This window comes from Cryptomeria japonica, chromosome 9, assembly GCF_030272615.1.
Source record: "Cryptomeria japonica chromosome 9, Sugi_1.0, whole genome shotgun sequence".
NCBI classification, from domain to species: Eukaryota; Viridiplantae; Streptophyta; class Pinopsida; order Cupressales; family Cupressaceae; genus Cryptomeria; species Cryptomeria japonica.
In genome coordinates, this window is record NC_081413.1 from 364,655,495 (window position 1) to 364,669,793 (window position 14,299).

The window sequence follows — 14,299 nt, forward strand, 5'->3', positions numbered from 1 at the left end:
CATTTATCTCTCTTTCAATCATTTATCTTACCGAGGCTATAATGTATCAACACTCCCTCTTAGCTAGGGAAGATAAATGAAAGACAACATATCTAGCATCACATTTTTCATGATGGTCAGTATTCCTTACGTAATCTTACTCTCTAGGGGATCATATCACCTAGACATGTGACATGAAGTATCATCAATCATTTGATACAAGAAATCACATCACCTAAGCACGTGACATGAAGTATCACCTAAACGCGTGATACAAACGTTCATCACATCAACTTGTGATGACAAGATATCACCTAAGCACGTGATATCAGTGCTGCCTAAACATGCAATACTTTAAGAATAAGCACATGAGAATAGTTAAATTCTCAACTTATTCAAGTTGTAGTATGTGCACTAACATTTTATCCAAATGTTTTACCACAACACAATCATGGCACATCCATGGCATACCAGAGATCCAACATGATAACTGGTTTGAACATCATAAGATCGTCACCTTATAATGTCTACATACAAGTGTTCATTATCTGAGAGATCGTCACCTCTTAGACATGAACACAGGGGGTTAAACCCATAAAAGTCCTAACATGACAAAGAAGTTTACACATAAAACATCTTAATAAGTACAGGAGTACAAAGCAAGTTAAATTTCAATCATACCAAGACCTTTTTTGAAGTGATCAACTTTCACCCTTGAAAGTGGTTTGGTAAGAATATATGTTGTCTGATCTCCTGTACAAATGTATTCCAACTGGATCACATTCCTATCTACCATGTCTCGTACATAATGATATGGAATCTCAATATGTTTGGATCTGTCATGAAACACAAGATTCACTAAAAGTTTTATACAACTTTGGTTGTCGCAATGAATAACTGTAGGCTTCATTTGTTCACCGAATAACCCCACAAGCAGCTACCTAAGCCATACAGCGTCTCGAGCAGCCATGGAGGCTGCAATGTATTCGGCCTCACTGGAACTTTGTGCTACTGATGATTGTTTTCTGCTAATCCAGGATATCATGACTGAACCTAAACTGAAACAACATCCTGAGGTGCTTTTCCTGTCAGTTACACTTCCAGCCCAATCTGAATCTGTGAATCCGTGTAAATCTAGTTCAACTCTCTCATATTTGAGACCAAGTTTTAGGGTACCTTGTAGATATCTCATGATATGTTTTACTGCTACCAAGTGTATCTCCTTTGGTTCACACATAAACTGACTCAAGGCATTAACTACATAACAGATATCTGTCCTCGTATTTACAAGATACATCAGGGACCCAATCATTTGCCTGTATAGAGTAGGATCTGAGGGTTGTGATTTTGCTGCTGCTTCCTTAAGTTTATGAAGGTTTGTTTCCATTGGAGAGGTCATGGGTCTGCAGTTTAGCATTCCAAAACTCTTCAAAATGTCCAAGGTATATTTACCCTGGTTTAGTATAATGCCATCAAAATTCTGCCATACTTCCAAACCTAGGAAGTAATGAAGGAGTCCCAAGTCCATGTCAAATTCTTTAGCAAGGTCTTTCTTACACTGATCTATGAGTTGATCTTTCCCTATAATTAACAAGTCATCAACATATAAAATCAATATCAGCATATCACCTTTGTCTTGTTTATAGTAGAGATTTGGATCTGCATCATTCTTTGTGAAGCCTAGCCTTGAGAGATAAATGTCAATTCTTTCATACCAGGCCCTGGGAGCCTGTTTAAGCCCATAAAGAGCTTTCTTGAGTTTACATACATGAGATTATACATCATGAATCTCAAACCCTTCAAGTTGCTCTAGGTATACTTCTTGTGCAATCTCTCCATTAAGAAATGTTGTCTTTACATCCATCTGATGTACTTTCCATCCTTTTGCTGCTACAATGGCTAAGACTGTTCTTACTGAAGTATATCTGGCTACAGGTGCAAAGGTTTCTTCATAGTCAATTCCTTCCTTTTGTGAGAACCCTCTGGCTACAAATCTAGCCTTGTGTTTCTCAATGCTGCCATTTGCAGCATGTTTGATTTTGAAGAGCCATTTGGAAGTGACAACAGATTTTTCAGCTGGCCTAGGAACAATCTCCCAAACATCATTTTTTATAATGGACTGGTATTCCTCAGACATGGCATTCTTCCATACTTGATGTTTAAGTGCATCTGATACATTAGTAGGTTCAGCTTTTGAAAAATCATTCATGAGAGCGACGTAGTTGGTAAGTTTGTTAGGCCTTTGGCTTTCTCTGAAGGTTCCTGAAGGGGCAGCATACTTCTGAACTTCTTATACAGTTTTGGTGGCCCATAGTGGTCTTTTCTTGAAATTTTCTCTAGGTGGCTTTTGAGTTTCAATTTCATTTTCCTCATGACTCTCCCTCTGAAGCTCAGGAGCAGGGTCTTCATCTATGCTAGGGGTAGCGACATAGACTTCAGGTTCTATTGAGCTTTAGGCTCTTTTGAAAGCTAAGTCTTCTTCAAAGATTACATCCCTACTTAGTTCAATATTCCTCTGACCAAGTATATAGATTATGTAGGCCTTGGAGGTTTCACTATATCCTACAAGTATTCCCCTTTTTCCAGAAGGTTCCAATTTTAATCTTTTCTCCTTAGGTACATGAATATAGACAGGACACCCAAATATTCTAAGGTGGCTGATATCTGGCTTTGTTTTAGTAAAGACTTCCTCAGGGGTTTTATCTTCAAGATGAGAGTGAGGACATCTATTTTGTATATATACAGCAGTGCTGGTTGCTTCTGCCCAAAGATTGGTATTTAGATTCTGATCAAGAATCATGGCTTTGGCAGCTTCTACAATTGTCCTATTTTTCCTCTCAGCTACCCCATTTTCTTGAGGATTATAAGGTATAGTAAGCTCCCTCTTAATCCCAGCATTTTTACAAAAATCTTTAAACAAATTTGAGGTGTATTCCCCCCCATTGTCAGTTCTTAAGGTTTTAATTTTATTTCCTAGGTAGTTTTCTGTTAGTGATTTAAATTCCTTAAACCTATTAAGGATCTCTTCTGATTCTTTACATTTCAGAAAGTAGATCCAAGTTTTCCTAGAGTAGTCATCAACAAATATTACATAATACAAAAATGCCCCTAAAGAAGGTACGGACATAGGTCCACATACATCAGAATGAACAAACTCTAAAACTTTGCTTGTTTTCTTAGTACTATTTTGAAAAACACCCTTAGCATTTTTACCTAGGGCACATCCCTTGCATGCCCCTGAATGATATTGCTTTAACTTAGGTAGGCCTGTGACAAGGTTTCCCATTGATGATAAAGCTCTAAAATTCATTCTCTTCAGATCTATTCATTGTCCATAAGAAAACAAAGGAAGCTACCCAATCGCCACTTTCAATTAGTCTTTCCCACCTTAGGGCTTTTAGGATGAAAGTTCTGAATGTGTCAGATCCCCGTTCTTGTTTCTCATTATTGTTTAATAATAAAAGTAGTGTACATGTTTCATTTACAAAATAGCACCAATCTTAGTCCTTGAGGCATTCAAACAAACAATGATAGTATCATTTGAAGAACTCAAGGAGAACTTTAGATGTGTGATTTTGTACATTCAATAAATGTGTTCTTGAGAGTTTACAGATCAACTGCCCTTATTTGACTTCTCACTCCTTCAATCAACACCTGATCAACACCTGATCAACTTATGGGCTTTTTGGCAACACTATTACAAGCTGCATCCACTCACTCACTTGGAAGTTTCCATCATTTGTCCATTCACCTTCATCTATTTAGCAAACCAAAATGCTCCAAAACTAGTTCAAAAGAAATTACTTTATATTGTGTCAAAAAAACTCGTGGAAAAAAATATATTGTCCATTTGGATAACCTATCTAAAATTGTTCATTACAAGAGGAAAAAAAAGAGGAACCAAATCCGTCATTTATTCATTCTAAGCCATTATTAGAGGAATATTGTTCATCATGTGTACATTACTATATTGCACATTCGTCATCAAGTACAAAACCACCACTGAGAAACTGCAAATCCAGTTGCAAGCCATCCTTCTCAATTGTATTTTCTGTACAGAATCTGTCACCTTCAGTTGTTCACATTGTCAATTCATGCTCTGCCATATCATTGATTTCAAGCCACCATGACTACTTAGCAACTTCAATTGCCAAATCCTCGGGTTTGAATATAGCTACATGTCCACAATTTTTAATCATATCTGTCATTTTCTTATCAACACCATCCCATCTGGATACAGAGTCATATTTGCATTTCATGGAGAGAACACAGTTGATTACATGGAGATGATGAACTATAGAATGGAATAAAGTGTTATATAAAACCATGCAAACTCACCTACCAAAGAGAAATCAGCAAAAACAAATTGCCAAGTTATGAATTCACTGCGAGAATGTGTGAAACCAAACATAGCTACAAAATTTCTGCTGCGAAATGGCTGTGAACTTCAACTGCAAAAAGGCTATGAAATGCAATGTGAAGCTGCAAATTTTAGATGCGAAGAAAGGGATAAATCACCACCTGTCCAAGGTTTGTAGGACAACCATGGGCCAAAAACGCATGCAAATCAACTAAACAAATTCCAGTGCCCTCCAGAAAATACATGATTACTCATTCATCCAATGATGTTCCTACATTATACTCTCGATGACTTTGATTATGAGCATGATGCACACAATTCTGAATCCTATAGATTGGAAATTATTCAGCTATCTTTGACCATATCTAATTTTTGACAGCCAACTACTTCACCTACATGTCTCCCTAAAAAGGCTTTTATCTCATCTATTTTCTTACCCTTAGTTCCTTGACTTCTACAATCTTTGTGCTGCTCGATGTCTATCTTGGAGTCTTCATCTCTGCAAGAGCCAAAATTATTGTCCTTCAGCTTGTGATTCAGTATTGAAGTGGTCTATTTCCTTTGCTCTCGACCAACTCTATGTCTCACAATACAAATTTCTTCTCTTTCATATGTTGAATGTTTTCAAATTCTCAGGCTGGGAGAACAGGAAATTCTCTCAAGGGAAGAAAAAATTCCCAAATTTAGGGGACAAAAGCTGGGGTAGGGGTGGCGTTGGAGACAAAGAGACAAATTTTTTAAATATATTTGTTTTTACAATTAAACTATGAGATTATTAAACTTATAAATAGCTGAAATTTTAAAAAAATATATAAATAAATAAATTAATAAAAACTAACATCTATGAGACATAACATTGGAAGATTGACCATTGAAAATAGAAATACAAAATTGAGTTAAACATGGAAAGATGACTATGAAATTGTACATATAACTATTTGGTTCTCATTATCGATAGCTATGAAAATAAATATTTGAAATGCCCCATTTTATTTTTCCTTTTTTATGAATAAAATGTTTTTATTATTTTGTTTAAAATGACAACTGATGTGAGATGTTAGGACTCCCCCAATAGATGGGGATGACCCTTAATGCTTCATAGATGTTTGGGCATCCCGTAGTGCCCCTTAAATAGGAAACATCCCAGTAATGCCAAAAAAAGCGTTGAAATGTCCCTAGTAAATGAGAAAACAATTTGAAGGGATTTGGGGGCATCCCATTCATGTATCCAAAACATCCATGATGACTCCATAGAGCAAGGGAAATGACCCTAGTGATACTATAATTATTTCCCTTTTCTTTTATTTTAAATTTTCTGTTTCCTTCTCTGTATCATATTGTTTACCTTGTCATGGTCTATTGCCAAGCCTCCCCACTAGATCCTACAATTGCTCTCTTCTTTATTCAAATGCACTTCTATTGATCTCTACACAAGTGCACCTTGATGCACATCTACAATACTTAAGACAAAACCATTCCAAAATGGCTTTCACCTATTCAGATTCTGCAGCAACCCTTCTCTCCATGTTTTTAGTATAAGGATAATCTCCACACTTCATACTCATTCATATCTCCAATTCATAAGTCTTCCACCTACATATCTGCACTTTCTGATGATGTTTGTCAATCAAAGGGATCCTCTTATTATGAAGACTCTTTCTACATCCTAGACTTCACATTCCACTTCAGATATCTTTCCTGAAACTAACGTCAACTTACTACAGTCTCCCACTTCTTTCATGGGACATAACTCAAACCTCCTTAACCTTGGAGAATTTGTACAAGTTGTTTCTCCCATCACTCACTGAATTTTTGTCATACTTCTGAGGTATACTCAGAAACACATAGCAGGTATCCATGGTTACTTCATCACACGCTACCTCATCTTAGTACTTTCCAATGTGGAATTTTGCATTGCATAGTTTGGCCATTATTTGGGTGTGTGTTGCATTTCAAACCCAACTTTTGCACCATTTCAAAAAAAAACATTAACATCATCAATGATCAAATTGCAGCATCAGTGACATATCCCTGAAGGTGTATAGGGTGGAAAATCAACATATCAAGAGAGAAGAATTTTTAACATCAAAGGTTATGGCATGTAACACTTATACTTGTATCAAGTTCAGGGCTCTGCCACATGCATGGCCTTAAGGAACGGCTCTATGATATATGTAATTATCTGAAAATAATAGGGCGTTCATATGTCTTTTCTCATTTCCAAAAATGCATATGTTGTCTCATGTTTGAGATTCATAAGGCAATTCAGCATTAGGAGGAAATCATTCAATAAACATGATGGAAAGGGTGATATTGTTTGGTATTTTATGTATTATATCTATCCAAATCAGGAGAATTTTGAACACTATGAAATGAATTATAGTGATTCTTAAAAGTTAGCATAATTATTCAATGGGATTCAAAGTAGATAGACATGTTTTAACAGAAAACAATGCAAGAGTAACTCTTTTCTAAGAGGTCTAATATATAATAAAAAGACAACCCTAAAAAACCCAACAAGAAAAAAAAAATGGTCTACTACACATGTACATGGAATTACAGAAAGGAAAAGGACACCATTGTCTGATTCTCTCTCTTACCATAAGTAACATCCGCATCAATGATCAATATAAAGTACCCACAAACATCTCTAAGTATATCATTGGGAGAATGAACCGGGCTAAAAAGATTCTCTGGTGCAACCCTTGGAAGTGTAAAGGTGTATAATGTTGAAGCAACATCTTGATTAGAATCCAAGGCTGAAGGATCTCTAGTGGCAATCCTACCATGGGTATGGATCCAATCAGAAGTTGAAAGGAAGATTTCTCACATACGAACACCCGACAAGCACAGATTCTATCATTTCACAGTCATGATAAGAGGGTAGTGCATGGAAGGTGTATTAAATGTCCATGAATATTGGTTATAGTTGCACATTGTGTAATGCTCCCAGTGAGATGGGATGGAGGAAAGAAATAAGAAACCTGTTAGACACTGAAGAACTCTTAAGTAATCTACATATCAATATAACCCTTCCCTGAAAAATTACAACTAAACATGTTAGCCTAAGACAACATTCAAATGATTTGCATAGGTTGTGGCCCGCATCCCTTAAAATAGGTATCTTGCAGGGATACTTTGATCTCTATTTCATAAGGCCGTTTTAGTCCCTCTGCAAGTAATAACTCTGCTCTAGCTACTAATAATTTAAACACTTGATTCACAATGCTACCTTCAGTAACTCAACATAATAATCACTTAACAAGAAAAAGTTGTTCCTGAATGGTTAAAATACCTCATAAAGTATCAGGCAAAAAGAGAAAACATCCACACTTCTATCAAAGTCTTCATTTTTGTAAACCTCCGGTGCCATGTATAGTCCTGGTTCAAACAAAAATTGCAGCATAAAATAAGCACATTTATAATATAGGCAAAATGGAAGATAGCACATAACATCAATTCTAAAAAAAATTCTACTGCTCACTAAAAAATGCTTCGTTGAAATGACTGGGGACCCAAAAAAAAAAAAATCAGTGATATGTGAATACCTCATTCTTCTAACCAGTAGCCAAAAGTTCTTAATAAGAACTTTGAAATAAACTGCACTTTAAAAGCATTTTGGCAACAAAAAAGTTCAGAGACTTGAACATAAAAAATCTCTTTGTTCAACCCTAACTCACCACAAAATCTCCTCTCAGTTATACAGTGAAAACAGATAAGAAAAAGTATAGGGAGGTATAATCCAATTTGCATTATGCTCTTTTGTAATGATCTGACCCAAATTTCTATGCCAAAATTTTGCACTTCCCCAGCATTTCATGGATAGGCAATTTGTCAAATTGCTTGTATGCAATGAAATTTTGTGGAATATATGTTTTCTACTGCTGTAATGGTTTAACAAGGTGTTTGCAGCACAAACTCATTGTCGATGACCACTCATATTTATTAAATATTGGAAGCATTATAATTTACGTTTGCCATACAATCAACTTTTGCACTAATTTTTTCCAGGTCCATACGTACACCCTTAGAGCTGATTATGTGACCAGGGTAAAGTAGCTCCGTCATCCCAAACTCACGTTTTGACTTCTTGGCAAATAAGGACTCTCTCTCAAGAATGCTTAGCACTTTTTCTAAGTGCCTCATGTGCTCTTCCCATGTCTTGCTAAATATCAATATATCATCAAAAATATGAGAACAAACTTACAGAGTTGTTTGTTGAACATCCTATTCATGCAAGATTGGAAAATCGCGGGTGCATTGGTTAAGCCAAAAGGCATAACTAAGAACTCATAATGCCCAAAGTGGCAACAAAGAGCTGCCTTCTCCACATCGTCCTCTCTAACTCTATCTGATGATAACCCAATTTTAAATCAATTTGGAGAAGTAGCATGCACCATGTAGCTCATCTATCAACTCATCAATGTGTAGGATTGGATACCTATTCTTGATAGTTTTCTTATTGAGAGCCCTGTAGTCAACACACATCCTCATCCTAACATCCTTCTTTTTACCAACACCACTGAAGATGCAAAAGGGCTCTTACTAGGCCTAATATGTCCCAACTCAATCAACTCTTTGATGGACTTCTCTATGTCATCCTTGTGTCTTTTTGGATGCCTATATGGTGTAGTAATAATTGGTTTGGTATCCTCTAACTCTATGATGTGCTCAATCCCACGATCAAGGGGTCTCCTAGGTGGTATGCTACTGAACACTTTGTTGTGCTTAGACAACAAGGCCTCAACATTGGGATGGTAGCTCCATGTTTGAAGGCAAGATAATGCACTTTGCTGCCCACTCCACCTGCTCATGCCCGAGTAGTCCCTCCATCCTCTTAAATGTCACAATTCGAAGCCCACCATTTGTCATCCCTCTCAGTAGGAATTTCTTACCTCCTAATTGAAATTTCATTTACATTTTATGTAAATTCATAAAAAACCTCCCAATAGACTGAAGGCACTCCATACTGAGGACAACATTTGTATCTCCAATACCCACCACAAAGAACTCATCTTTGAACTCATACTCACCCAACTTGATGCTTAAGTTTGAGATCTTCCTGGTACAAGTGAGAGTGAATCCATCAACAACCATCACTCTAAATCCCTCACAATCCTCTATTTTGAGTCCAATCCATGCAACTAGTCCCTCATCAATGAAATTGTGCATAGCACTGTTGCGACCTTTTCACACGTCGCCCCATTGCAAATAGAGATCCCCTCTTTCCTGCTTTCCAATCTTGTTAGTTTGGGGTTTTGGCACCTCCATCCACTTAAAGGTCACAATTCGAAGCCCACCATTAGTCATCCCTCTCAGTAGGAATTTCTTGCCTCCTAATTGAAATTCCATTTCCATTTTATGTAAATGCATATAAAACTTCCCAATAGACCAAAGCCACTCCATACTGAGGACAACATCTGTATCTCCAATACCCACCACAAAGAACTCATCTTTGAACTACTCACCCAACTTGATGCTTAAGTTTGAGAGTGAATCCATCAGCAACCATCACTCTAAATCCCTCACAATCCTCTATTTTGAGTCCTCTCCTTGCAACTAGTCCATCATCAATGGAATTGTGAGTAGCATTGTTGTTACCTTTTCACACATCGCCCCATTGCAAATGGGGACCCCCTCTTTCCTGCTTTCCAATCTTGTTAGTTTAGGGTTTTTGTCCAAGTTTCGCTTTTGGATATAGTCTTGTTTCCAAATCTTCATGACGCAAATAATGATAAATCTTCAATTTTTGAAGTCAATAGGATCAAAATGCTGAAAAGTATGTCAAAAATGTTAAAAATGATGTAAGTGTAAAATTGCCTGAGCATATCAATTTATCTTGCTAAGCGTTTAATTTCAATTTTGCCTTAAAACTTGAGAAAAAAATGATAAAAATGTTGCTAACCGATGTGAATTTTGTGTGAAAACCTAAGTTACCGATACTTCCCAGTTTTCCCCCAAATCCGGATACGATACGTATCGGATTCAGATTCGACCTGGAATCCCTGTGGATTCGGACAGGATATTGTTTTTTTGCACCTGAAACATATCCGCATTTTTAGACACGAATCCCGTCGCATCCGGTGTAGACGTGGTGATTCCGTAGGGTTTCTTTGATGAATCTACATCGTGCACAAATCTCGAAGGTTTTTTTCACACGATTTTAAAGTTTTAAACCCTAAAGTTAAAAAAAAGAAGAAAACATTCCAACGCACAGTGAAAACGAAGGACTGAAGGAGGAGGCGACGGGAGGCACGAAAGCACAGGAACGGAGGCACGAAAGCACAGCAAGACGCGCGATAGGAGGCGCGACAGGAGGCGCGAAGGAGCCACGACAGAGGAGGCAACGAGAGACACGAAGGGAGGCACAGAGGTGTCACACCATCCCCCATTCCTTCGAGCTTGCAGGTAGGAAGTCTGTTAAATTTTGAAATTTTTATAATAGTTTGTTAAATTTTAAATTTTTATTATAGTTTGTTAAATTTTTATTTTTTATTATAGTTTGAACTTTTATTTTAATTCACTTAATAGTTTGTTAAATTAAAAGTTAAAACAAACAAACTAATAAAAATTAAAAAATACAATTTTCCATTTTTAATTTTAAATAATAAAAGTTATAAAACTATTTTGCTAGGTTACTAATTTATTAATTATTATTATTTTAAATATGAATATTTTAAACTTAAAATATTCATATTTAAAATAATAATAATTAATAAATTAGTAACTTAAAATATTCATATTTAAAATAATAATAATTAATAAATTAGAAACCTAACAAAATAGTTTTATAACTTTTATTATTTAAAATTAAAAATGGAAAATTGTATTTTTTAATTTTTATTAGTTTGTTTGTTTCAACTTTTAATTTAACAAACTATTAAGTGAATTAAAATAAATAAAGTTCAAACTATAATAATAAAACTATTTTGCTAAATGTTAAATATATAAAATTAAATTTAATAATTTATTTAAAATGAAAGTGAAATTATTATAATATTAATTATGAAAGTAATAACAACATTTAAATTTTTACAAACTTCTAAATTACACAATAAGTAATTAAAATATACCTATTTAAAATTTTAAAATAAATTAAATAATAAAACTATTTTGCTAGTTAAAATAATAATAATTAATAAATTATTAACTAGCAAAATAGTTTTATTATTTAATTTATTTTAAAATTTTAAATAGGTATATTTTAATTGCTTATTGTGTAATTTAGAAGTTTGTAAAAATTTAAATGTTGTTATTACTTTCATAATTAATATTATAATAATTTCACTTTCATTTTAAATAAATTATAAAATTTAATTTTATATATTTAAGTTTTTAACATTTATAATCTATTGTTTAATATTAAATATTAATAATTATTTTTTAATTTGTTGTAGAAATCATAATGGCAACGACTACTAGCTCTACTCCTCAAAGCTCTACTTCTCAACGGACTTTCAAAACTGACCCAAATTCACTTTTATGGAAATATCTCAAAATAATAGACCAAGTAAAAGGTGGTGGAACATTTTTATGGATATGCAACTTCTGTAGTGTGAAAAAAACTAGCTCCTGCAATCGTGTCAAAGCCCATTTTTGTGCCATTCCCCAACAAGGAATCAAACCATGTCTAGGAAAGGATGGAAATGGGATGTCACCTCAAGAAATAGCAAGATATATTAGAGAGGAAGAGGAAGCAAATGCAAGAGTTGGTCGTGCCTCAAACCATCCTTTGTTGACAGGAAGAGGAAGTAGATCAAAGAGGCCCCCTACTTCTCCATCTTATAGCGATTTTCCTGATATCATGGTAGAGAGCCACCCATTCTTGGACCCAATTAGTGTAGAACCTGTTATTGTGAAGAGAAGCAGGGGACCATTAGAGAGAGCATTTAAGAATGATGCTAGAGAGATTGCAGATCAATCCGTTGGAAGATGTCTATATGCAAACGGCCTTTGTTGACAGGAAGAGGAAGTAGATCAAAGAGGCCCCCTACTTCTCCATCTTATAGCGATTTTCCTGATATCATGGTAGAGAGCCACCCATTCTTGGACCCAATTAGTGTAGAACCTGTTATTGTGAAGAGAAGCAGGGGACCATTAGAGAGAGCATTTAAGAATGATGCTAGAGAGATTGCAGATCAATCCGTTGGAAGATGTCTATATGCAAACGGTTTGTCATTTAATGTGGTATGCTCACCATATTGGCAGGATATGTTGAGAAAGGTAAATGAGGCTCCACAAGGGTACACAGGGCCAAGTTATGAGAAGGTGTGTAGCACCTTACTAGCAAAGGAGGTAAAAAACATAGACAATGCATTGGCTCCCATTAGAAATTCATGGAAACAAACAGGGATGTCCATCATTTCAAATGGATGGAAGGATACCAAAAATCGGCCATTAATTAATGTAATTACAGTGTGCCCTAAAGGAGCAATGTTTCTGAAAGCTGTGGATTGTGAGGGACAGGTGAAGGATGCACAATTTATTGCTAACATCCTTATACAATGCATTCATGATGTGGGACCTCAAAATGTTGTCCAAGTAATAACGGACAATGCAAAGAATTGTAGAGCTGCAGGTATGTTGATTGAGACACGGTTTGAACACACATTTTGGGCACCTTGTGCTGTCCACTCTCTCAACCTCATGCTACAAAAGATAGGCAGGAAAATACATTGGATCAAACAAATTTATGTTGAGGCTGAAGAGATCCAAATGTTCATCACAAACCATAACATGTCACAGGCCATTTTCAGATCATTTTCACAGTTGGAGTTGCTAAAGGTAATTGAAACACTTCAATTTTTAAAATCTACATTTCACTTTGATGGTTACTTAATTTTTATTTCTTTTATCATGTCTTCTTTGTATTCTAATTTTTATTTTTAATTTTTGAATAGGTTGCCGAGACTCGATTTGCATCCAACACAATCGTCTTGAGGCGACTTGCGAAGGTGCGACAGCCACTTGCTAGCATGGTAATTAGTCAAAGTTGGTCCCTATGGAGGCAATCCAATACTGAAAGGGCAACAAATGTAAAGCACATGATCCTAGATGACACTTGGTGGGATCGAGTGGAATATTTTTTGAGTTTCACTGAGCCCATCATGAGTATGATCCGTTATACTGACATGGATCACCCATGTTTGGGAGAGGTATATGATGGCATTCACTCGATGATTGAGAAAATGAAAGCCATCATCAATGCAAAAGAGCAAGATCCCGAAGAAACTTTCTTCAAAGAGGTTCAATCAATTTGTGTTGAGCGGTGGAACAAAATGACCACCCCACTACATCTTCTTGCATTTGCATTGACTCCCAAATTTTATAGTGATGAAATGCTTGCTAAGCCATCAAGGGTACAACCATATAGAGATTCAAAAGTCAGTGAAGGGTGTAGGACAGCACTTACTAAACTCTTCCCCGATTCTGAAATGGAGGATTTAATGACAAGTGAGTTTGCTGATTTTGTAGCCTCCAATGGTCAAAGTGTTTCCGCTCTCCGTGACAAGTATAAAAAGGATTCTCATGCTTGGTGGTACCTCAATGGCCATACATCGCCAAACCTTCAAACTCTTGCAATCAAAGTTTTATCGCAAGTAAGTTTCTTAATTTTTATTGCTCTCTAAATTTATATTTTTTACTATTTTATAATTGTCACCCTCTCACTTTGTGTCAATTATTCAATAGGTTGCTAGTTCCTCTTCATCTGAGCGAAATTGGAGCATATACTCCTTTATCCACTCAGTGAAACGCAACCGACTGGCAGCAAGTAAGGCGGAAGAGCTCGTTTATGTGCATTCAAACTTGCGCCTTCTTACTCATAAACAAAATGAGTATAAGGATGGGAGCACAAAGTTTTGGGATGTAGATCCAGAGCGAACTGATTTGGATTTTTCAGCTGCCACACAATCTTTACTTTTTGGGGAGTCTGATAGCCAATTTGCTGCTAGTGCAAGT

The 14,299-nt window shown here is 35.8% G+C and overlaps 1 protein-coding gene across 2 annotated transcripts in view; it reads right to left on the minus strand.

Annotated features, from left to right (window-relative positions):
• The window catches only part of LOC131076828 (integrin-linked protein kinase 1), a 201,358-nt gene that overhangs the window by 39,631 nt on the left and 147,428 nt on the right, over nucleotides 1-14,299 (minus strand). For both annotated transcript variants that reach the window (XM_058014157.2, XM_058014158.2), the window contains exon 9: nucleotides 7,635-7,720. In XM_058014157.2, coding sequence (XP_057870140.2) covers nucleotides 7,635-7,720 — 86 coding nt within the window. The remainder of the gene's footprint in view (nucleotides 1-7,634; nucleotides 7,721-14,299) is intronic.